The sequence below is a fragment of the Epinephelus lanceolatus genome, chromosome 16, assembly GCF_041903045.1.
Source record: "Epinephelus lanceolatus isolate andai-2023 chromosome 16, ASM4190304v1, whole genome shotgun sequence".
NCBI lineage: Eukaryota > Metazoa > Chordata > Actinopteri > Perciformes > Serranidae > Epinephelus > Epinephelus lanceolatus.
This window is the reverse complement of record NC_135749.1, coordinates 1,782,501-1,808,781: the sequence shown is the minus strand read 5'-3', so window position 1 is coordinate 1,808,781 and position 26,281 is coordinate 1,782,501. Positions and strand designations below refer to the sequence as shown.

General features: G+C 43.9%; 2 protein-coding genes across 4 annotated transcripts in view; both read right to left on the bottom strand.

Moving 5' to 3' along the window:
• Nucleotides 1-26,281, bottom strand: part of bag6l (BCL2 associated athanogene 6, like) — a 77,523-nt gene that overhangs the window by 11,114 nt on the left and 40,128 nt on the right. The window lies entirely within an intron of this gene.
• Nucleotides 712-23,110, bottom strand: meox2b (mesenchyme homeobox 2b). Of its 3 annotated transcripts, none has more exons than XR_013493599.1 (5): nucleotides 22,301-23,110; nucleotides 10,431-10,603; nucleotides 2,157-2,428; nucleotides 1,491-1,598; nucleotides 712-1,164 (listed from the first exon to the last, which is right to left on the bottom strand). XR_013493599.1 is itself a non-coding variant. In XM_033636737.2 (3 exons), exons 1-3 carry the CDS (start codon nucleotides 22,770-22,772, stop codon nucleotides 2,201-2,203), a joined length of 873 nt encoding a protein of 290 aa, XP_033492628.2. In that variant the 5' UTR covers nucleotides 22,773-23,110; the 3' UTR covers nucleotides 1,764-2,200. The 3 variants fall into 3 exon arrangements, 1 of the variants encoding a protein (XP_033492628.2); XR_013493600.1 differs by having other exon boundaries at nucleotides 713-1,164; nucleotides 1,491-1,595; XM_033636737.2 differs by lacking the exons at nucleotides 712-1,164; nucleotides 1,491-1,598 and having other exon boundaries at nucleotides 1,764-2,428.

The window sequence follows — 26,281 nt, the reverse complement described above, 5'->3', positions numbered from 1 at the left end:
TCTCTTTAAACTGACCCACTGATCATCATCTGAAAAGCTCAACATCTCTCTATTTATGCTCTCAACAAATAACTAATGTGAGCCAACTAGGATTTGTCCCCAGTCCTGCAGGGTGAAGCTGTGAAGTCTGTGAGCGGAGCTAGCTGCTAACTGCAACTAACAAACTCCACAAATCCATTCAGCAGCTCCACCATCCACAGTCAGACACACACGGCTGATTATTTACTGCTGAATTACAGCTCACAACTCGCACCAACCCAAACATCCTGGTGCAGACTATTTACTGGAGTTTACCAGCCTGACGCTCATCAGGCATCTGAAGATAATTACAAGAACTATGTCCGATAGTCCGCCACAAATATTTTTGTCACGTCTCGTCAATGAACATGAAACATAGATTCTGTCTTAGTTCTTACTATCAAGATCTATTTTTAGCTCGTCATTGTCTGGTTTTCGTCATGGAAAAAAGGTTGTCGATGAAAAACCTTTGTCATAGTTTTCGTCATGGAAATGAACACCAGTCTCCATCTGGAGGACCTAACCAGCATTTCTCACCAGCTACTATAATGCCCCCTTTAGTTTTACTTCCTGTTTAACAGTTAAGTTCTTAAACAGAGGATGGGGGTGTGTTTAATAGTCTGATGTGACATTGATCAGTAACCACTGCAACATGATCGCAGCTACAGTAGTTTGGAAAACAGAAATATGGCACTTTGATGAATTCACTGTTTATTGGAGCACAAATGAGACAATTAGTACAACATGATGACTCTTTCTCTCTTCCTTCTCTCGTCTCCTCCTGCCGCAGCTGTCGGATGTTGTAATGACGAGGTGCCGTTTGGCTGCTGCCGGTCACAGTCCACCAAAGGAAGGATAGATATGTTGCAGAGGTCCGCTATTTGAAATGCAGTTATGGGATGTTTTAGAGATGCACTGTCCTCCAGCATCAGCTGCTCTCGCCTCAGCTCTTGCACCAGCACCACCCTGCTGCAGTGATTCTTCTTATTTTTTCTAACAGGACTTCTCAGTTTTTCAACTGAGAGTTTTGCACTTTTCAGTGTCAGGTGAGAGGCCGATGATGGTGGGCAGTGGAAACTTTCAACATGTCCCAAGACTGTATTTCAGATGGTGGACCTCAGTAACATGTCTGTCCTTCCTGCAGGCCTACAGACGGTGAAGAAGATGAGAAAGATCATGCTACAAGTGGCACGTCCTGATTTTGCAAAGTCGTTGTTGACCATCACATGGATGTTGACCTCAAGTCATCATTGCTTTATCCTTTAGCAATTGATGAGTAGAAAGCAATAACTAGCTAGCTAGCATGCTAGGTAGTTAAAATGTCGTTGATTTGATGGTCTGAAGCTGAATCTTCATGTGACAGAATAAAGCAATGATGAATTGAGGTCAACATCCATGTGATGGTCTCAAGACAACATCATATAACAGAGATAGCTAGCTAGCATGCAGACAGGGGACAGACCAGAACATACTGGAGGGACTGCAGATCTCATCTGGTCTGGGAACACCTCGGGGTCCTCCAGGAGGAGCTGGAGAGTGTTGCTGGGGAGAGAGACGTCTGAGGTGCTTTGCTCAGCCTGCTGCCCCCGAGACCATGAAAATGGATGGATGATGGATGGATGTGAGTTAAAAAACTAACATCATTTTATTTTCTACATGTGAACATTATTCTGTAGCTGTCAGTGGCTGATGGTAAAATCCACCCCTAAATGTAAACATGCTAAGAAACTGCCACCAAGACTTGGTTTTGATTTTTCTGATTTATTTGCATTAGAAATCTGAGTTCAGCAGAGCAGGAGGAGAAACACATGTTCACCAGGTACATTATTTTAGGATGCAGGAAGAAACTTGAGAGGTTTGCGTTTGGCGATTACAGTTTTGGGACCTCTTGATAAATTATTAAAATTCCAAAGCATGAGCAGGAGTTCCTTCAGTTCAGTTCATCGTACACAAAACATCTTTGTATTAATCAATAGAAGAAGTACAGTAGAGTTTGACCGACACAAGTTCTCGACAGTGCAAAATAAAAGCCTTTCATCAATGCAAAGCATCTCTGGAATGTTCTCTGAGTCTCATTAATCGTCTGTTGGGAGGCTTTGCTCACAGCAAGCTGTATACATGTATTTTTAATGTCTCACCAATGTTTCCTCATTTCTGTCCAGTCCTGTGACACCATGGAAGGTCATAGGTGAGGATTCTCTGAGCTGTGGTTGCTGTCATGGCTGTCCTCTTCAGTCGCCAGCCTCGGCGAGCTGGCAGAGTGCTTCAGTCCCACTATCTCTGACATCTCAGAGGGAAGTAACGTCCCTTTTTTCACATTCACCAGCTCTTTCTCTCGTGCCGCCGCCCCCTGCTGGCCTCCCTTCACGCGCTTCCACTTCATCCTCCGGTTCTGGAACCAAACCTTCACCTGAGAGGAAACACAAAGCAGTCAGACACGGTTGATGTGGTTCTTCGTACTCTGCAGTGCAAGCAGCAGGAAAGGAGCTGGAAGCTGTGGACATGACAGTGGACTTCAGCGCAGCTCAGGAAGTTCTACCTGCTGATACAATAACTCAGTCTGTTCTCTGCACGTCCAACACTGTGGTCTGGATCAGCCTCCCACAAAGAATCATTGGTGCCACATCTAACTTTTCAGGACTTATACACCTCCAGAGCCTAACACTAACAGGCAGGTAACATCACTGCAGACAGAAACAGTCTGACTTATTGACATCTTATGTTATTACTTATTGTATTGTTAAAGTTAAGTTAAAGAAGACTTTTTTATGAACTCAACAGAGAAATTTCTCTCAAAGTTTGGTCACAAATTAGTTAAAATCCGAGTCAGTCATTGGTCTCACTCTGAAGTCGTCAAAAACTAGTGCTTGGTTGTGACTTCTGGCATTAGATACTGATGAAAAAAGCCACCCAGTGGCGCCAGGGGGAAATGTGGCCAGACAGCAACGAAAGTTAAGGACGTGGATGTCCGAGTAGGGTCGGTGGGTGAGGTGGTGGATGGATACAACAACCACTGACGTTCAATGTAAAGCCAAACCCTGTTCTTTATTCCTAAACCCAACCACATGTGTTTGTTGTTGAAGGAAAAAAACATTAATTCCCGGTGTGGTACTGACTTAGTGCTTTTATTTTGACAGAGACTGTATGCAAACTGTACATTTCCTGTGAAAACAGAAGTGTATTTTGAAAACAGACAATGCATGTAACAGGCTGAAGTTGACACAGCGTCCCAGAACATCAACAACCAACACACCCAGGGTACCTTGGACGTCATATGTGGACGTGGAAAGTCCATGACCAAACGTGGACATGTGACGAGGTCACAGTGAGGATGAGTTTGATTAAACAGCATCACTACTGCACAGGTGTGTCCTGGGATGGTCACAATGAAAGAACACTTTAAAATGTGAAGTTTGATCACACTTAGGTAAAGATCAAAAAACACGCACATCCGACCGTGAAAAAAATTTGGGTGCTGGATCAAAAAAAGTATATACGTGAAATCTTTCAAGTTTGATCACACAACACAATGACACAGATTTTTGAAAGTTTGACCTTCTGACCTTTGACCACCAAAATCTAATCACTTCATCTGTGAGTCAAAGTGAATGTTTGTGCCAAATTTGAAGAAATTCCCTCAAAAGCGTTCTTGAGATATCACGTTCACAAGGATGGGACGTACACATGGACAGACGGATGTACGGACAACCCGAAAACATAATGCCTCTGGCCACGGCTGTAGAGGGTTGGCTGACATATTGACCAGTCATTGTCCTCTGGGTGTGAGTGTAACGGCGAGGGCCGTTGATTGGACGAATGGTGTGGTGTTGCGTCCAGTATCACAGCACCATTCTGTATTTCCAGATAAAAGCTGATGCATGAGTCACAGCAGCCTGCTCGCCTGACTCCACAGATTAGCTCGTATTTATGTCTCTCACAGTGATGAATAAGCTGCTGCCTCAAACGGGACCAATAAGAGACACCCTCAGCCCTCTCCTGAGTCCTCGTCCTGTCCCACCTCCTGTTACTCTCACTGCTTCCTCCCTGTAGACCCTCCACCAGACACTCCCTCCTGCTCACACCACAAGTCTGAACAAACCAACATCACACTCTTATTAACAGACGCGAACACACATCTTTTATCTCCTCTCCGTTTGTCCCTGGGACTATTGTCTTTATCTTGTAGTATTTTTTTGGCAGTGCTTCATAGTGGCCTGACACTCACCTCGTCATAAACTGCTTGGTGCTACTGCAAACCCAAAAACCCAAATATGCTGAAGTTCAGTTATTGTTTAAGAGAAGAAGCCCAATGTGCTGGTTAAAGGTCAGGCTCAGTGATTGGACAAAGACTTATTATACCCTCAAGGTGTCTCCATTCATTCATTTTCCTTAACCGCTGTTCCTGTTGGGGGTCGCGGGGGCTGGAGCCTATCCCAGCTGACACTGGGTGAGAGGCAGGGTTCACCCTGGACAGGTCACCAGACTATCACAGGACTGACACACCAGCCTCTTTTACACTGCCACATTTTCAGCGAATGTTGGGCCGTTTTGCCGGCAAGCTGCAAGCGTTTAGACACACAGAGCCGGATTGGCGAGTTGATCCGAGGTGCCCAATTTTCCGCCTCGTAGGGTAGACATATTGGTGGAACCTTTTAGTTTAAACAGACTGAGGCGGCCTTCTGCAACGGGAGGAGCTGTTGATGACTTGTGGGAGGAGCTGTTGATGACGCCGCACGTGCGAGCCACTGGCGGTGGATAAACAGGAAACAGCTAATAGCAGGAATTAGCGAGCAGCTAGTAGCAAGAGGGAAACACAAACCTGACAGACACTGTAAAGATGAGCAACTGGGGAGACAAGGAATTGCGCGCCCTCCTTGTCCTCGCAAACAAAGAGGCCATTAACCGTCAGATGACGGGGACGGTGAAGAACGGGCCGACTTAAGAGAGAATCGCCGAAGGACTGACCAGCCGCGGCTTCCCTCCCACGTCACTGTTTACGTCACACGCTGAGCTACACATTTTGTTACTTGCTCACGCCCCCCATTGCCCCGAAAAAGGCGCATTCTGTATAAACAAAAGTAGGTAGGCGGCATTTTGCTGCACTCCCCGATTTTGTTTTTATACTGCCAATGCTGAAAAAAGACTGATTGGGCTTTCCTGCAAATTTGCACAACTCCTGTTTAAAAAGAGCTAGAGACAGACAACCATTCACACTCACATTCACACCTACGGACAATTTAGAGTCACCAATTAACCTGCGTGTCTTTGGACTGTGGGAGGAAGCTGGAGCACCTGGAGGAAACCCACGCTGACACAGGGAGAACATGTAAACTCCACATAGAAGGGCTGGTTGCCTTTATTTGTGGATTTCTGATGCTGCAAGTCAGTGCCCAAGCACCAGATTTCGACAACTTCGGAGTGATACCGGGCTTGAAAGACACAAAAATGCTCCATTGAGCTGATGAGATCAGCAGAGGTGAGAATAATCCTCTATGAAGACAAGTGACACCACTTGTGTGTTTTGATATTTGCTGCTTTAACACCGGGGCATTAAAAGGCCATATGTGTTTTAATATCATTAAAGAAACAACATGAGTTATAAATCTGTACATTTGGTGGGAAGCAGAAGGTTTAACATAACATTAAGATGTTAAAGATCCGGATCAACTGTCTCACACGCAGATTTATTGGACTACGATTGGGGACATTTGCAGAAGCAGCCAATGTGAGGGGGAGTGTTGAGGGACCTGGCTCCAGACAGGAAGACCTAAATCCTGGGTGAGTTGTCCTGGCTGTGGCCTGATCCAAAACACTGACTGGTTCTAGCCAACAGACCTCCGAATGCACCGAATGTGTGGGGGTGCTGAGACTGCAGGGTTGTTGTTGGACGCAAGTGTTGGACTGTCTTCAGACCTATACAAAGACTTTCACAGGACAATGCAAAGCCAGAGTGTGAAGATTTAAAACCAGTTCATCCTTCTAAGTCAGTGGAAGCAATGTTTCCCCCCTACACAGAGGAAGTTACTGATCTGAAGGTTTAAAGCTTCAGTAAAAGATTCTTCTGTACAAATCCTGGCTGAATAACAGAGTGACAAAATCTTCTGCTCGTCTGTGACTGAGGAATAATCAATTCACTATAGTTTCACTTAACAGCCAAAAAGCTGTGTAACGGGTAAAAGTTAACTCCAAGTGGGCGGGCAGTGGGTGAGAATAAAAATCTATTTTCTTATTTTTCAGAATAACACAAAGTATAAAGCTGTGCAGTAAAAGTGTAACATCTTAACATCTAAATCACTGTTATCAAGCTGTAGTTTCTTTTATTTTGAAAGTCAGTGACATCAGTGTAACCTTTGACCCCGTGGTCACATTGGTCACCGACGTGGAGGACTCCAGCCATGACGCTTTGCAGCCCGAGGATGAGGTGGCAGCCTACATGGAGTTCAAGACACCCAAGGAGGATCCTTTGGAGGTTTGATGGTGATGAAAAATGATATTGATATGTCTGAAAAATATTAAAAATGTCTGAAAAAAAATGTCGAGATGTAGTGATTAAATGTAAAAAAAAAATGTTGATAAAATGTCTGAAAAATATAAAAATGTCAGAAACAATAGAAAGTCCTAAACTAGTATGAAAATGTGTCGATAAAAAGTCCTAAAAATATTGTAAAAATATTCGAAAACAAATCGGGAAAATGTCTGAGAAATATTATGAAAATTAAAAATGTTAAGCAAGAATAACCCTTCTGTTTTCACTCTTTCAAGGCTCACTCTGACTCATCATAATATAAATTCTGTAATCCCATGAAATTGCGTGTTTTTTTAAGATGGTTATTGTATCATGAAAAATTTATACTGTTGCAGCGCTAGTTTACAAACAGTTACATACATCCTTCAAACAGGGTTCCTACACATTTGGAATTTCAAAATTCCATACTTTTCCATACCCTAATTTCCAGACTTCTGTTTTGTTTTTGTTTTTTTCAGAGAATATGCGACATCTGAGTAAATATATCAGTGTATCATATTTCACATCATATTTAATTATTCTTACTAGGCGATTGTAGCCAAGTACCATAATGGCATGCAAATAAAAACTCAGGTAAGTTCAGTGTCTGGGCTGAGGCAAAAAGGTTGGGACTCTGGGTGCAAGCGATGCAGTAACGAGACGTCTGTGTTTTTCCTTTCATGTGGCTCAGAATCGTTTCTCCCCCATGTTGGCGACGTCAAACGATTTCACACAAAGCTTGCATCTAGCTCTGTGTGTGAATTGGGAATCCTTGGCCAACCAGTATTTATATACGGTATTGTCAAGCCATCCATCCAAAAACTTGCATCTACCCACTGTGAACCACGTGAAACTCGTCTTCTTGTCGAAGGTGCAGTGTTGGAGTGAAACTTGATACCTGGGGGGCTGGAGGAGGGTCATGGGGCAGCGACTGGACATACCACTTGTCAATCAGGTAAAAGGGGCGGTATGTTTTCTGAGACGTTTGCTCTCACACAAACTGTGCTTGACCCGGCATAAAACATGATCCGGACTGATTAAATTATTTTTGGAAATACCTAATTTTCTATTTTAGAAAACAGTATTTTAGAACAGTGGTAATAGTCTGGAAACATAAATATTTTTCCATACTTTATTTTTCATTTTCCATACTTTTTAATACCTGGAAATTGATCAGATTTATTTCCATACTTTTCCATACTTTCCATACTTGTGTAGGAACCCTGTTCAAAATAAATGTAGTACATTGTTGTTGTTTTTTACCTTCAACATCAAACGCACCTGGTTGGGTTTAGGAAAAAAGAACTTGGCTGTACATTCATACAGGAAGTGAACACCGTCCTCCCAGGTGAAAGTCGGTGTTTGTTGGACCCATCCACCCCCCCTCACATCCAGTCTACTCAGGCTTTTTTTTTTTTAACTTACATTGTTGTCAGGCTGCGTTTCCCCCTGATGTCATCAGATGCTGCCGCACACTGATGGCGCCCGGCTGTTTATCACGCTAACATGATAGGACGGCTTTTTTCATTGGTGTCTGATACGGACGTCACTGTCCATGCACAAGGATTCGACAACTTTGGAGTGAGACAGGATTGGCTTCATGTCAAGTTCTCTTGATTCATAGTTAATAAATAAAGTAGCTAGAGAGCACTCTTTGCTAAAACACTTGTACGACCCTTTTAATTCTCCTGTCTTCAGTCCAGTGAGCTGACTCTTCTCACAGTCACTGTTCACACACACTTGTTTCCAAACACTTCTAACCCCCAGAATGAACGCCAGCAGGCTGCGCTGGTGTCCACGTTAGTTAGCACACCGCTAACTAACTGTGAGCAATTAGAGGACCATCTGGACTGTGACACTCAGCATCACAGTCACTTCACAGACACCGAGAGCAGCACGCTGACGTTTCAAAGAGTCTCTGTGTTTGGAATCGATTAACCTCAGAGCGTTAGCATGACATGGCCAACCGTTTGCTAATGTCTCCTGTGAAGTCTGTTAATGGGAGCCATATATCTCCGTCCACAGACTGATGGACGTCACCGTGCTCAGGATTCTCTCACAAAATGTGGAGAACTAAAGCAGTTATGACTAAATGTTTCACTCTGCTGTTTTTCTGAATGAATCAGAACCTGATGGCAACAAGGATAAGTCCTGTGAGCTGAAGGTTAATCGACAACACAAATGTTTGTATATCAGTTATTTAATGACTTTTATTCTGGTAAAAATAAATTACTGTGTTTTAATTTGAGATTGTTTTTCTCACATGCCTCCAAAGTAAAGGAAGACTCCATGAGCAGAGGAACAGAGAGTTTAAGTGTTGCTGTTTTAGTGACAATGTGTGTTTGTGAAGTTCTGAGCAAACGACTGGACAAATGAGACGTGGATTAAACTGCTCGAGCTGAGTGAGAGTTTGCTAACGGATGTTTAGATATAGTTTAGGCCCCTTTCGCTCTAATTCATCATGAATTTTTATGCCTCAATGCCGGCAATAGCCGTGGCCAGCTGGCAGGCATTATGTTTTCAGGTTGCTGTCCGTCCATAGAGCCTGGTCTCACTCTGAAGTTGTCAAAATCCAGCGTTTGGACAGTGACTTGTAAGCGCCAGAAACCAACGACAAAAGCCATCCTTTAACATCGGCATGATACACAGCTGGTTGTTGTTATAGTTTAACGGTGCACAGCAGCTTCAGGGGGAAACACCACAGGACAAAGACAAACGTTAAGGCAGTGAAAGTCCGAGTCGGGCGGCGGGAGGTGTGATGGATGGGTCCAACAAACACTGACTGTCACCTGAGAGAGCGGTGTTCGCTTTCTGTAAGATTCTAAACCCAACCATGTTTCTGTTGTTGAAGGACTAAAAAGGTTAATTACCGATGCAGAGCTTTTATTTTGAAAGTATATGCAAACTGTACATTTCCTGTGAAAACAGACCTCATCGTGTGTTGGTTGTTGACGTTCTGGGACGCCGTGTCAACTTCAGCCTGTTACATGCATTGTCTGTTTTCAAAATACACTTCTGTTTTCACAGGAAATGTACAGTTTGCATACAATCTCTTTCAAAATAAAAGCACTACATCGGTACAACACCGCCAACTGATGTTTTTTTCCTTCAACAACAAACACGTGGTTGCGTTTAGGAATAAAGAACAGGGTTTGACTTTAGAATCTTACAGGACGTGAACACCGCTCTCTCGCGTGAAAGTTGGTATTTGTCGGACCCTGCTACAACCCCTCCCGCCCACCCAACTCGGACTTTCGCCACGTTAACTTTCATCCTTGTCCCCTTGGTGCTGCCGGGCGCTGTTAAATTATGAAGGCAACTAGCCACATATCACGCCAACGTTAAAGGACGCCTTTTTTGTTGGATTCTGACGCTGCAAGTCATTGCCCAAGCACCGGAGTGAGACCAGTCTCAAATTACTTGCAAGGGCCCACTGTCTTTACGGGCCCCTTTACCCCAGGGGCCCCAGTGCGATTGTCTATATTTATGCCCCTGGTCCAGTATAATCAAAACATTTAAAAATGTTTAAATGACAACTTTAACGTGTATCAAAGACCTTCTCCTCCCTTCTTCACCACTGAGGAGCAACATGACACGTTTGAATCACTCGTCCTGACGACAGTATGACTGTGCTGATTTATGACCTCCTGGACTTTTATTTTTGGATCTGTGCTTTAAAAAGCAGCGACTCCAGTGATTGTCAGTGAGACCTGCTGATTTTGTTAGAATACCTCTGGCTGCCAAAGGATGTTAATAAAAGTCACGGCCCATCGAACGCCTCTTTCATTCTATTTCATGACTTGGAGCACATAAGCTGGGAAGATTCTGACGGCTATTTATCACTCTGCTCCTGTTTCCTCGTGCTCTGCCCTCACACTGAACCGCAGTCATTCAGCAGGTACCGTACTTGTCGTTCCGTGAGGTCGAGGTTGACGGCGATTTCGTAGCGTCTCAGTCTGGTCAAATAGTTGTGGTGTGCAAACTCGGACTCCAGTTCCCGGATCTGTTCTTTGGTGAAGGCTGTGCGCTCCTTCCTGGGCTTGCTGTTCATGTCTGACTTACAGCTCCCGTCTTGGGACTCTGAAATGAAAAACAGAACATTTTCCAACCACAGCTGAGTCTCCAGAAGAGAGGGGAGGAAGAACAAAAAAAAGGGGGTTGAAAAAAATTAGAGGGGTTTGACAAACTGCAGGGGCCCGTCTGAAACCAAAATAAAATGGAAGCTGAGATGATGAGGAGTGCCAGTCACCTTTTACTGCAGAGATCTCAGTGTTGCATCATGTGGTGTTTAACCTGAGCAGCAATCAGTGAATATTCAAACTCTTCCTCACACTAATGCTTCAGATTAATGCTCTCACTGTTAGCAGCTACTGTATGAGTAATAATAATCTACAGATGCAAAGCTTTTCAGAGGAAACATACAGAACAGCATAACTCCAGTTTATTATAACGAGGGTCTAATTATAGTAGTTTGGAGCATTATTCTGATTAGTTATGAAAACTGTACTCACTAAAGTCACTGCTGAGATGTCAGAAACACGAGCAGTCAGACGAGCTGATAGTTAAACCTGATTACCTCAACGAGGGATGCACAATAATATCAACACATCATCTGTATCAGCCTTTAAAAACAAGAACTACATCTGTTTTACTAATTTCTTAAACCACCACAAAGTAAAACAAAAGGCTGTGAATTATAGTTTTCATCTGGGCTTTTCAAATGTTTAAGAAAACATTCTGTGTATCCTTCTGAGAGCAGAGCTTCTGTTTGGTCTGTATTTGTAGTTTCTCCGAGTTATTTGGGATCAGTAGGATCTGATAGATATTAAAAACTAAACATTGTCAGCGATAATAAAGTCTCAATGTCCTCAAATGAGCCGATAATAGAGCCCAGTCTCACTCTGAAGTCGCTGAAATCTGGCGCTTGGGCAGAGTCAGAAACCAACCAAAAAAAAGGTGTCATTTAACGTCAGCATGATGCGTGGCCGGTTGCTGTTATAGTTTAGTGCCGTCGGTTATGTCAGGGGGAAACGCACCAGAACAAGGATGAAAGTTAATGCAGCGAAAGCCCAACTGGGGTGGACGGCTTTTACCTGAGAGATCAGTGTTCACTTCCCGTAAGATTCTAAACCCAACCACGTGCTTTTATTTTGAAAGAGACTGTATCAAACTGTACATTTCCTGTGAAAACAGAAGTGTATTTTGAAAACAGACAATGCATGTAACAGGCTGAAGTTGACACGGCGTCCCAGAACGTCAACAACCAACACACCCAGGGTACCTTGGACGTCATATGTGGACGTGGAAAGACCATGACCAAACGTGGACATGTGACGAGGTCGCAGTGAGGATGATGATGATTTTCTATTCGACATATTATCGCAATAAAACAAATATATGTAAAACAAAAAAAGGTGTCGTATTATTTTGGCCGGTAAAACACATGCTTGGATTATGTTCGTCAAAAGTAAATTCCGGACGTTGATGTTGATGAAGAAAACTGTGAGCGTCCAGCTGCATGAGGTGTGGTCAGAATAAACTGGAGCAGGAAGTGAGTCTGTGAAATTTAATCAGTGTTTCACAGTTAGTTAGTTTGGTTAATAATTTTACTGTTGCCCTTTATAAGTTTACTGTAATTCATTTCTTTAACCTGGTGGTTTGTTTACCACCTGTCTGATCATTGACTGCTCACCTGTCTTGTTAACGTGTAAAGTGTGACACACTACACCGTAGCCTGATATGTAACCCCACAGTGTCACAGTGTCACAGACCTCCTGTCTGTCTCTGTGAGCTGAAACCATTTCCCTCAGTGGAAACAAAGCTTTGATTTACTTTAATTTCACAGATAAGAAACAATAAATTGTGAAGACAATAAAGCCTCCACTAAAACAGCATTTTAAGTCTTGTGTGTGATTTATCCTGGCTTCATATGAGCAGAGGAAATCTCTGCTAGCTGCTAGGCTAATTTATACAATGTAAAATGCCATAGGCTTGTGCTAATAACGTTAGCATGTTGTATTTGTGGGGAAAATGTGTCCAGATAAAGACAAGTGTTTGTCTGTGAATGCTGCGAGTTATAGTGAAGCTGATTTGTGTTTGAAACTGTCTCTATTAAACCATGTTTAATGTGTGTTTAATGTGTGTTTACTGTGTGTTTAATGTGTGTTTAATGTGTGTTTACTGTGTGCTTAATGTGTGTTTATTGTGTGTTTAATGTGTGTTTAATTTGTGTTTAATGTGTGTTTAATGTGTGTTTATTGTGTGTTTAATGTGTGTTTAATTTGTGTTTTGAATCAGTCAATTTTTACAGCACTTCACAGAGTCCTCCGCCGCCAACTAGTGTTTTGGAGGTGTAACTGCAGAGTGACACAGACACACAAGTATAAATGCTCACTACAGTGTAGGCTCTGCCGCACAGATATAAATCCACCTTAACGTGTTGGTGGTGATGCAGCCTATTATTTATAAGAATCAGTGGCGTGCAGTAGTCAGGACGGACCCTTGTGCCAGATTTTGCATTGAAACAGCTAACGTATATTTTATAATACAGACTCAATGTTGGACGACATCAACAAACATATTACCAATTATCACTGGAAATCTGTGACAAAAAATACCAAATAAAATAAGAAAATATTCATTAAATTGATTATTTATGTAAGTGTCTGTTAAATGAACATATAATTGTCTTTATTTACGCCCCTGATCGGAACTGTATTCACACTTATAAACGATAAACGTGCAGCAGATTTACATCCAGTACCATCATCATCATCATCATCAGCATCGTCAGGTTAGCATGGGAAACATTTATGGGATGTGTTACGGGAAGCACAGAGTTCATGTCACGTCCCCGTCTGACAGTTAAAGGCACATCTGAGGTTTTACTTTTAACAAAGTTTAGTTTACATTCAGTGTTTCCAACCAGAGAGCATTGTGTAAATCTCTGCACTCAAACAAACCTGTTGTGAGAGAATATACTTCCTCAGAAAAACATTTGCAGGACCATTCTTCTGTAATTCAAACCTGCATTGTTTAGATCGGTGTTTTCTCGTCTTCCTGCCACCACCTGTTTATTACTGGAAACCATTGGCAGGAATGTGCATCAGTTTTTTTGTGCAAATGCACAAAGATACAAACAGAACATTTCTCTGTCGTGCTTCTAGTGGTCAAAAAGACCTTAAATATTTATTTACTTTTCTTTTAAGTGTAATCACAATTTTTTCCAGACCTTAAGTGTTTAAATGTCTCGTCTTAACCACACCTTCACAATCTTTTATTTGCCATAAACACAATCTTTCCTCAAACAGATCCATACTCAGGGGAGGAGGGCAGTCACGCCCATGATTTAAAGAAACGCTCATAAGCATATTTTTTGAGGGACGGTACTTTTCGAGTTCCTTTTTTAAAAATTGCTCTTTACTCGAGTTTATTTTAGAGCCGCCAATCTTCTTTTTACTTCACTACATTTGCCGTTTATACCTTCATCACAATGACTGCTCTAAATGCAGTCAGTGTCCGGGGGGGGGGGAGCATGCGATAAGCACCTCAACTGCAAACCAGGGGGCCCGCCCTGACCTCAGTTGACCCTGCAGCCCGGCCTAAAGCATTGTGGATTTTCAAAACTGTATTTTTCCGTTGTTTTTTGACTACAGTGGCCTTGCAGTCCAAAAAGAACATCCTGCTAATGTTACAATGACCTGCGATGAAAACACACGCAGGAGCACAGAGCTGCCCACTGTCAGGGGGGTTATAAGGGTACAGATGACCCCGGCCCAGGGCCAAGGGGGGAGCCCATGAAGAGGTCCATGTTTGACCCTTTAATGGGATCAAGTACAATTTACTTACTGACTTATATCATTATATGTATTTACATGATAAATAAATGTATTTCTATCCATCCATTCTCATCCACTTATCCAGGGCCGGGTCTCCGGGGGCGTTCCCAGACCAGATGAGATCTATAATCCCTCCAGTGTGTTCTGGGTCTGCCCTCTAACAGGAGGCGCCCAGGAGGATCCTGATCAGATGCTGGACCACCTCAACTGACCCCTTTCAACGTGAAGGAGCAGTGGCTCTACTCTGAGCTCCCTCCAGATGTCTGAACTCCTCATCCTATCTCTAAGGCTGCTTTCAGACCTGCCCTGTTTGGTTCAGTTCAATCAAACTGCCCCTGAGTCGTCCTAAAATCTGCCTGTAAACGTCCATGATGGAGGAGAAGCTCCTGGACCAACTGGTGGTACTCCCCATGATCCAGCCTCTTTTTTAGGGTCTCATGTACCCACACAGATCTCTGTTTATCTGCTGACAGCCTCTCACCCTCAACCAGAGCTACAGACAGCACCCTCTGCCTCAACATGGCAGCAGCCACACACTGATTACTGCAGGATAAAAAACGTCAAAGTGTAAGGAGGTGATGGGCTGGTTGCCTGGCAACAATAAAAAAAGTGCAGCATTTTGCAACCTGTGTGTGACCAGCGCCTAAGACATCTCTTGGCACCAACCATGGTGAGCTATCTTTTTGGAGCAGGGGCCAAATAACCCTCGAGGAAAAAGGAACATTGTTATTTTTCAAAATGGCATACTGTGCGAAAGTCCCCTGGATCAAAAGGAGGCTGTCACTGTTGTTAGACCATCATCATCCTCACTGTGACCTCGTCACATGTCCACGTTTGGTCATGGACTTTCCACGTCCACATATGACGTCCAAGGTACCCTGGGTGTGTTGGTTGTTGACGTTCTGGGACGCCATGTCAACTTCAGCCTGTTACATGCATTGTCTGTTTTCAAAATACACTTCTGTTTTCACAGGAAATGTACAGTTTGCATACAGTCTCTTTCAAAATAAAAGCACTGCGTCAGTATGACACCGCAAACTGATGATTTTTTTTCCTTCAACAACAAACACATGGTTGGGTTTAGGAAAAAAGAACAGGGTCTGGCTTTAGAATCTTATGGGCAGGGGTCGCGTTAACTGGTTATTCTCGGTCATTGACCGTTTTTTTACAACAATGACTGGAAAATCTGAAGGCCGTCGGTCATTTTGACCGGTTGCAATTACCCCTGCCCACAGCCAGTGCCGGTTTCACACTGCAGAGGAAAAGTCATTCATCTGCTTCATGTAGCGTTGTTGAGCCCTGGACACACCGGACGCGTAGTGCCACAGAAGTTGACTGTCCACACAGGCAGCGCATTTCTCCTGCGCTCTCCGCGCCGGTTAAACATCGACTCCACTCGTCTGTTCCCATCAGTCCTCGTTTTTTCACTTCAACAAGTCATTTTAAACATGGGTAAGGCCATATTTTAATCGTTTTTTATAACGTAGGCCTAATAAGTTAATGACAATTTGTCATTGCATATCCATGTATTGAGCGTATTGGATAAACACTGAATGAATAGGGCATATTGTTCTGACCATTTTATTCATGTAGTTATGTCTGTAGGCTCAGTGACACAAAATTAAAATTGTAATGAAGTGATTAGGGTATTGAAAAATGTGTTCGGTTATGCACTGTTGTGTTATTTTAAATTATAAACACGGTATTTTACTGCTCTCGTGAAAAATAGACCAGACACCGAACTGAAGCGCTGCCTCCGCGGGCGCTCCGCTCTGCTCAGCGGCCTGTGTGGACAGTCAGATAAGTTAACATGGGCGCCGATTGAAAACTGCCTCCGCTGCTGGGCGCCGTGCTTCAGTTCCGCGTCCGGTGTGTCCAGAATGGCACAGGTGTGTGGATGTCTGTTCATCTTATTGTTCATGTCCTTATTAATGCACACTTTATAACTTGCTTGTTGGATTTATTAAAAATGAATGAATGAAAACTAAATGTCTTTGAATATCTTAAAGGAAAATTAAAATGACCGGTAAAAATAGATTATGACTGGATTTTTATGACCCTGTCGGTCAAAATGACCGGCGACGAAAAAGTCTAGCGCGACATCTGCTTATGGGACACAAACATGGGCCTCCTGGGTGAAAGTCGGTGGTTGTTGGACCCATCCACCACCTGTCCCACTCGGACTTTCACCACCTTAACTTTCGTGTTAAAGGGCGCCTTTTTTCATTGATTTCTGATGCCACAAGTCACTGCCCAAATGCCGGATTTCGACGACTTCGGAGTGAGACCGGGCTAAAATGGTATCATTTTTTTTATAGGCACATTTTTACAATTGGAGAACGGCAGAATCACTTTAGGGCGACAGTGCTGATAAAAGAAAATTAAAATGTTAATAAATAACTATTACTAATTTCCTTATGAGTCTCAAAGCTGAGGGAAGCTACAGAGCCGCAGGTTGTCTTTATAGACAGATTGGAAAGACAAAAAATTAAAAGAAAAACATTGATCTTGAATAAAATTCTGGTTTTGCTGGATTATTCAACACTAACAGAGCTGTGTGATCTCAGTAATGAACTTAAAGTAAGAGCCAAGCTGGAGTTAAACTGTATCTGAGTATGAGGAATATTTCCATCTGGATCTTTCAGAATAAAAGAAAAAAGCCACATGTTAATATGAATTTTAAGAGGCACTTTTAGTCCTACTCAACAATACTTCTGCACATAAACAGTGAGCCTTTCCGCCATTGTTCGTGCTTCGAGGGTGAAATCATATTTTCCCTGCTCATATTGTCTGTCATTACGAACATATTTCAACTATGCCTTTTATGTATTTGTGGTCAGTGAATGGTGAAAATGAACGGAGCGTTTTGAAAGTAATCCTTCACAGTGAAGAAAAAAAAAAGCCCTGAATAATAATTTCTCCTGTGTTCTCCACTCCTCGGTGCATAAATCCAGCTGACATTTCATTAGTTGTGTAAATGTGGGATGTGCTGACAAACCACAGTGTGCCAGGAAAGAGACGCTGTCTGTGCCGTAATGTGAGACTACAGACACCCAATGAATTAAACAAAGACTCTGGACGCTGCTGTTTTTCTGTCATATTATCGTCATATTATCCTTGTGTCATGTGATTTCACCCAGTGTGATTCATTAGATCAGATTTAAGTTTTTAATTTACAGGATTTGTGTTGTCCGTCGTTCTGACAGTTGAAATCAGTGCAGCTTTTTCAGCCTCATCGTCCTCTCAGTGTGCTCTCTGCAGGGTTGCAGGTCAATAGTTTTGTATATTTCATCATCACAAGTTCCTTTTTTAAAAACACCAAGTCCAGAAAAAACTGTAATAAAAGTGCTGCGGCTTCTCGGAGTGCCAATGAAGTTAGAGCTAGGAAATTGGATTTGGGTTAGGCCGCTGGCAGCCTCAGTGTATCCTTCGAAGTGTTCAATCTGTCAGTCAAAGCTCCCTCTCTCCTGGCCGGGACGTCGACTCGAGGGAATCGGAAAGTTCTCCACTTGGCAGCGGCTCTGAGCTGCTCATCAGCGGGGCTAAATGATGCAGATACGGTGCCTGCTAGTAAATCTGGGGGATATATCCTGGAGATGATGTGGTCTTCTGTGTGCTCTCACCCTTCAGAGGAAACATATGTGTGCAGAAGTAGGGCGTTAAGATTTATGTCAGGAAGTTAGGTTTTTATGCCGCTGATTCTTCACCTACATTTTCACCGTCACAGTGAGTCCCACCAACAATGCAGATGACCTCATGACCTCAGTGTCTATCCAGGGCCGGGTTGCAGGGCAGCAGGCAGCCGCACCTCAGACGTCCCTCTCCCCAACGACACTTTCCAGCTCCTCCTGGAGGATCAAGGATCCTTCAAGTTGCCTGAAACTTCCGCCTGTACTCCAGTTTGTCACAGTCACGCCTCCCTCCTCTCTTACTGACACTACGTTTAGGCTTTGGAAAAATAAAGACATCAGCACAGCAGACTTGATCAGTTAAAATAAAAATTCACACTTCCAAGTTCACATTTCGTCCATTATGTCTAGATTACAGCCGCACAAGTGCACCACCACAAAACTGAACTGAACTGTATCCACCTTATTCCTGAAGTCACGACTGTAGAAATGATTCTGTGCACAACTTCCTGTGAGACAGAGGAAGTAGCTGTGAGCTAGTTAGCCTCAGTGGCTAATCTTGGTGGCTAACCGCCAACGCTGGTTCTTTTCCGAAGTCATTTGCCTTCAGTTTATTTTATAACAAATATTTAACTAATGTTAACTTTTTCTAAAATGTCTCTGTGGAGCTCTGGTACCTGTTGCACTGTCCGTGTCTGTGATGACTAACAACCAGTCTGAGCTACATGTTTGTCTTCAGCAACTGTGTGTTGAACATGTGACCAGAACAAAAAGGGATTGTTCCTGTTGCCATGGTTACCGTTGACATGAGAAATAATACCACAAGAGTTTAAATCAGAGTTATCAGCGGAGAATGACACGTAGACTGACAGGTGCGTCACTCACTGTCTTTCCCCGTCTGACTTCAGTCTCAACCTACGTTAGAAAATAAACTGTGAAATATGTATTTAGTCATCAGGGCTGAGAATGTGTCGCTGGTTTACTGTACTGCCTTTATATCGTATAAAGAAATTAATCTTTTACTCCTTCTTTATGTGACTGTGACTGAAGTCTGCTGCTAAAAATAGTTTTTAATAAATCAGAAGTTATAAAAATGTGTAAACTGCGTGGTTAACGCAGACGAGCGGAGGATTAGCTGGAAACATCACATTTATTCACTTCACATGGAGCTACAGTTAATACTGACTTATGTGTTAGTTTCAGAAATCATAAATCATCTTTAGAAGGAGTAGATGTTACCTTAAGCTGCTCGGGACATGTTAACGTTAACAATATTTTAACGGAGCAAAGCAAGCTAACTGTTAGCATGCTAACTGTTAGCATGCTGGGTCCATGTCATTGGTCCGACATCCCATTAGTCTGACGGTCCACGGTGCTGAACGGCTCCTGGCAGGCGTATTTCTACCTTGATGGTGCGCCGCGACCGGCTCTGCGTCAGCTGGGAAATGCTTGAGGAGGAGCAGGCTCACAGCTTATGTGTTTGTCACTTTCTTTTTCATTTTAACCCACACCATGATCTTTTCCTGACCCTAACCAAGTGGTTTTTGTGCCTAAACCTAACCAGACCTTAACCACAGGGCATCATGATGATTTCAGAACAACGGGACTTAGGAACAATGAGGTTAATATGGTCGGAACAATGGGCAGTTCCCAGCGTGCTAACTGTTAGCAAGCTAATTGCTAGTGTGCTCAGTTGCTTTGAGACGGCTGTCAGAGATGGCAGAGGTATGATCATATCATCCTGTTTGAGCTCTAACAGGTTCCACGTTTTATTTCCCAGTTGCTCTTGGAAAGAAGAATAGAGGACTGTAAACAAACTGTAAACAAACTGTTACTATTGAAATCGCCAGTTTCGGTTCAACGCCGGAAGTTGGTGAGTATCATGGAGGCAGGAATAAGGTGGATACACTCATGAATCACTGCCCTGACTCAAAGAGACTCGTCTCTCGGTTTGTTGATCTTTTTTCTGCTCATAATTTGGTCTCCACACAGTATTTAAAGGACGCTTCAGAGAAAGAGACCTCGGCATCTCGGCTGGTGACGAAACCTGGGACACTTCCTTAAAAGACATTCACAAATGCTCCGTAAATTCCAGACACCAACTTATTCAATTTAAAGTGCTCCACAGGCTGCACCACTCTGTGCTAAACTTTTATCCCTCCATCTCTCCACTTCGCCCAAAATGTAAATCAGCAGAGGGCACATCAGGCCCCCTCTTCTGGTCTTGCCCTGAGCAAAACAAGTTCTGGTCAGATATTTTTAAGTGCTTTTCAGAGGCCTGGGTGGAACCCGACATCTATCAGCTCTGTCCCACTTGCAACAAAAGACAATACAATAGGAAAGGAATATTTTAACTTTTGAAAATCTGAGCATGTTCCTTCTTTTCAGACCTGGTTGGCAGAAATCACTAACTTGTTATGACGGGTTCACACTACATGATATCAGCCTGGTTACAGCCTGATGCAGGGTCGCGCAGTGTCGGCTCAGACTGTGAACGACAACGAGTGTCGTACGTGATAATCCATCGTTTCATCTCCTGTAGTGTGTCATAGTGGAAACCACTAATGCCACGTCTGAGACGCCTCACGACGTCCCGACAGAAAGTCTAGCATGTTTGAGTTCCTTTTTGTCGTCCATGACTTCTCCCGTCACAGCCGTCACGTTGACCAATAGGAACACAGAGCGATCTGTTGCCATGGAAACTGTAGGTTAACAACAGCCCAGCCTTTTAGATATTTCCTGTAGGGACGTTAGCACACAGAGTGAAAAGGAAACAGCAGAGGCACTTTATCAACCCGTACTGCCATTAGCATCAAGCTAGCAAAGAATGTTCTGTCTTCATAATGGACACCATTTATCATTCTGGCTTTAGTTTAATCAAACTCAACACTTCCTGTTTCTGTTTCAAATTAAAAGCCTCTTATCATTTCAGCTGAGAGAATCCCTTCACTTTCTAAAAAGGCTTTTATTGTGAAACATTTGCAGGAACTTCCTGTGGAGGATTCAGTGACTGTCATAGTTTGCGTGCGGTACTTCAGGTGTAGCTCCGCCCATCTGGTGACAGTTTTTATGTCACTACAGTAACAGTTCAGCTGGAACATGAACACACAGTGACTGAGATAATAATAATGAGAAGAAGAAGACAAAAATAATCTGATGACATCAAACAACTGGGGATGATGTTTGGCCGTGTCGTCGAGCTGTAGTGCTGTTTCTGTCGGTCAGTCGCTCACTCCACAACAGGAAACAGAACTTCAGAATTAAAAACTCTGTGCCTAAAATTCACTGTCCTTAAAAATAAAGTGTGGTTTTTACAAACTTGACACGTTAACGAGTCACTTGTCGTCCATTCAGACGGAACCCGGGACCCACTTTTGGACCGCGGCCCACCAGTTGGGAACCGCAGATGTGCATGATCATCTTTTGTTGTAAAATTCTTAATTTAATTTAGCTGATGTTTATGATGAAATGTAAATTAGGGTTAAGGTTTGTGTTCATTCATATATATATTAAATTTTCATTTTTTTGGTGACTTGATTTGACAGGGTGTGAGGGGGGAGAAAGGTGTGATAATATGCAGCAGCAGGTATTGAGCTCGCGGCTGCTGCAGCAGGGACGCTGCCCTCATGTATGGGACGCTTGATCTACCCACTGAGCTGCTGCATGCCCCAACGTTCATATTTGTAAATGAAGTGAAAAATATAAATTAAAAGTGCCACTAACTTTAACTTTAACTTGTTTAGTACAATTAAATTTGATGAAAACATTGTTTGGTCTTTTCATCGATATTATAATTAATAATTCCAAAGTGACTGATTCGCTCACTCAACTTAATTTTTCTTTGGAGACAGCAAAACTTTTAGTTTAGCACAACACAGTAATATAAAAGTTTTGAGTTCAGCAGACACAAAATAAAAATATTCAAATAATTTAATTTATAAATTTTAGTGTAACTTAAGTTGTTTTTGTTGTTTAAGCTTTTAATTCTATATTATAAAAATATTGAGTTCACATTTTACATTTTTCTTTTTGAATTTCATTGAATTATAAAAATATATTGTGGCCAGCTGAGGTTTCTCAATTGCAAGAATAAGGCAAAGAGATGAACTCTGAACCAGGAAGTGCTCTTTGTTTAACCTCAGCAACTTTAGTGAACTTAACCTTAGACACTCTAATCATGGCCTTGAACACATCGTCTCGCTGCATGCTCGTGCACTTGCAATATGTTGAGTGCACGAGCATGCAGTTTCGAAAATACAGTTTCTGGATATCTGATAGAATTAAACGCATCATGTGCGTCCCGATCTTACCTGAGTTTTCATTCTTGCCTTTACTGCTCCTTCTGTCGTGGTCATCTGAAGACAAACTCTGCCGGCCGTATTCCCCAGACACACAGGACGCCCCCATGGGGTCACCGCTGCCCAAGCCGGGGCTGGTGCCACACAGGTTTGGGGCCCCTGAGTACAGTTCCGGGGCCGTGGCCTCGAGCGGCGGCAGGCAGACACTGTGCCGAGTGTTAGGTGAGAGCATCTGCGGGGGGACGGGCCAGCCAGGTGGGTGCTGAGGGTGGAGGGGGTGCTGCTGCTGAGGCAGGTGGTCTCTGAACGCTCCGTTGTCCTCTCCTCCAGAGAAGCCGCAGGGGGGCGAGGAGCTGGGTAGGTCCAGGTAGGAGATGTGGTCGCTCCGGCCGTGCAGGGTCAGCGGTGACTGGGTGATGGCAGGGTGCAGACCCTGGGCCGGAGCATGAGGGCTGCGGAGACAACCAAACAAAGATTGATCCATGGTGTGGGAGTCCTCCAAACCCCCACTCCCGCCAGTCAGAGTCAAAACTCCCAAAAACAACCAGCAAGAAGAGAGAAGAAGAAGTCAGGGATGTTGGCAGCCTCAATCCCAGCTCCTCTCTGCAGCCTGCCTCAGCTCAGTCCTCCAGACCCCCGACCTCCCAAAGAAAGCCAGCTGAAGGAAGGCAGAGATGGTGGCGTTGAAAAAAAGAGGCCTCTGGTAATCCTGAGCATGCAGACGTTTGACAGACGGATGGTGGGTAAACAGTGAGAGGCGGAGGAGGATCTCAGATGACAGCGGAGAACGCCAGGACCAGTGTGGAAGGAGAGGGAGCTTCCAGGGAAGTTGTGCCGGAGAAGGAGGGAGCGGGAGGAGGGAGGGATGGGGGGTGTTATATATAGGCTGTAACCTGAGAGGTAGGCTGGGTCACTGGCTCGCTGCTACTGACCACATGCATGTGATCATCCTCCAAAATGCAACGCACAATAAATCTGAACCATTCCTATAGCTCTGGCTCAGGAAGAGTGGGCAATGTATTTTGGAGCTGAGCTATTTGACCCTGCTGAAACTGCTCTAGGAGCTGCTTTTTATCAGCTGCTGGTTTTGGATGTGAAGCTGCAGAGCTCAGAAACTGTTCTGTTGATGATGATGAGCTGTGAGTCAAAAGTGAAATGAGAGTTAATCCAAATTAATACTAACTGGTGAAATTATTGAAAGCACAGTGATTAAATACTTGAAGAAGTCCAACTGCAATATTTATAGATCATCGCTGTCGATGCATTTCGCACTGAGGTCATGGTAACTTTTCATGGCAGAGCCACAGACTGTAGACTTTAAGACCTGGACTTGAGTCAGACTCAAGTCATGAAAAAAGTATTTGATACTTGACTCTGACTCGACTGCTGTGGACTTGACTCAACGTGTGACTTGTCTCTCTCTAAGGCCCTGATCACACAGAAAGTGTCTCAGCAGCTGGAGACGCCTTTTTGTGATTGTTTTTAATGAGAATGAAGCTTTTTGCTCGCTGTTTTTGCGTTATGACACGCCTCCTGTTTCTGCGCTCTGGGCACCTGGCGTTTTGGCCGGACCGCTCTGAACTCCTCAAGTTAAAAGAACTTCATCTCAGAGGGGAAAGCGCGCCACATCTCTTTCTCCCCATTGTCCAATGGGATGATTTGAGAGGCGGGGCTTCTGTGGTGGTCACGACAACAAGTGTACAGTTGGTAAACAATGGAGGAGAAACTGGTGGTAGTGGTTGCTGGATACCCAGAGCTATACGACTTTACAAAGCACAGTTAGCACCATCTGAATAGAAAACAGCAGATAAGTGCAGTACTGTAAACGTCCATGATGGAGGAGAAGCTCCTGGACCAACTGGTGATACTCCCCATGATCCAGCCTCTTTTTTAGGGTCTCATGTACCCACACAGATCTCTGTTTATCTGCTGACAGCCTCTCACCCTCAACCAGAGCTACAGACAGCACCCTCTGCCTCAACATGGCAGCAGCTACACACTGATTACTGCAGGATACACAATCTGTCAAAATGATGTGATCAGGGCCTAAAGCAGGGCTTCTCAAAGTCTTGACCAACGTCCACAAACCAGACTGAACATCAAGTCAATCCAGACCGTAGACTGTATTTAAAGATGGACAACGTGTCCACGTCCCCCCACTGTACAGAAGTGAAGCTAAAATATCCCATATATGGCCACTGCCATCTTATTCTGATGACATCATTTGGAGCCAGAGTCTGTGCAGTAGCAATCTCTGCAGTTTCAAGTTTCCTGTCTATACACTTGTCTGACCAATCGCAAGCAGCGCTACTGAACACATCCTGAACCACCTCAACATGAAGGAGCAGCAGCTCTACTCCGAGCTCCCTCCAGATGTCTGACTCCTCCCCCTATCTCTAAGACTGAGCCCAGACACCCTACAGAGGAAACTCATTTCAGACGCTTGTATCTGTGACCTCATTCTTTCAGTCACTACCCAGAGCTCATGACCATAGGTGAGGGTTGGGACGGAGATGGACCAGGAAATCAAAAGCTTTGCTGCCTTCTGGCTCAGCTCCCTCTGAACCATGAGGGTCCAAACCGCAGATCCATCTCACGCTACATTCTACCCTCACTGTGAACAAGACTCCGAGATACTTGAACTCCTTCTCTTGAGGCAGTAACTCTCTCCCAGGCCGGAGACGAAGAGAACCATGGCCTCAGATTTGGAGGTGCTGACTCTCATCCCGACCGCTTCACACTCGGCTGCAAACCACCCAGGTCATGCTGGAGGTCACGTTATCTTTGGAGAAAAATTTATTTGATGTGTTCTTTGAGTTTTTAGTTGGGCTCATGTCCCATTTACTAACATGGGTTTATGCCACCAGGGGGCGATCCAGATGTTTTGGCTTTACTTTTGGGGAGCTGTCACATCGTCTATCTTTATATACAGTCTTTGGTCCAGACCCATCTCATCATCATCATCCTCACTGTGACCTCGTCACGTGTCCACGTTTGGTCATGGACTTTCCACGTCCACATATGACGTCCAAGGTACCCTGGGTGTGTTGGTTGTTGACGTTCTGGGACGCCGTGTCAACTTCAGCCTGTTACATGCATTGTCTGTTTTCAAAATACACTTCTGTTTTCACAGGAAATGTACAGTTTGCATACAGTCTCTTTCAAAATAAAAGCACTGCGTCAGTACAACACTGAGAATTTATGTTTTTTTTTTCCTTCAGTAACAAACACACGTGGTTGGGTTTAGGAAAAAAGATTTGGCTTTAGACTCTTGCGGGACACAAACACCGCTCTCTTGGGTGAAAGTTCATTGGACACATCCACCCCTCCTTTCTGTCCCACTTGGACTTTCACCTCTTTAACTTTCGTCCCTGTCTTGCTGCATTTCCCCCTGACATTGCTGGGCCACGTTAAACTATAACACCAACCAGCTGCGTATCATGCTGATGTTAGAGGACGCCTTTCTTCATTGGTTTTTCGACGCTGCAAGTCGCTCCCCAAGCACCGGATTTCAACGACTTCCAAATAGCAAACCTTTCCTTTTAACTTGCAGAATGTACCACAGCTGCCTTTGTTGTGTGCTGTATACAATCAGGACTGTCTCATAACATCACGCCCTGAATGTTTTCCCTCCTTCTTTTATATCCGTTACCATGGAGATAAACAAACGCCACTTACTGAGTTTGTATGAAAAAAACGGTCACTTTTGAACCCATTGTGAGCGCCTTCTCACAGGTGGCCTCACTCATCTTTCCACCAGGGAAACGCTCGTTGGGACAGTGCGAGCACATGCACCACATCCGCAGGTCCTGTTTAAGTTCCCGCAGCTGAAATACTGTGTTTACCTAACAAATTAGGATAATTAGTGGCTCTGTAAAGTAATCCTTCAGCGTCGGCCCACAGTGCATATTAATGCTGCTCATATGGTTTCATTTCAACGTGCCTGAGCCGCAGCTCCACCGGGCCGTCAGAGGTGGATGTGTTTCTGCTCTC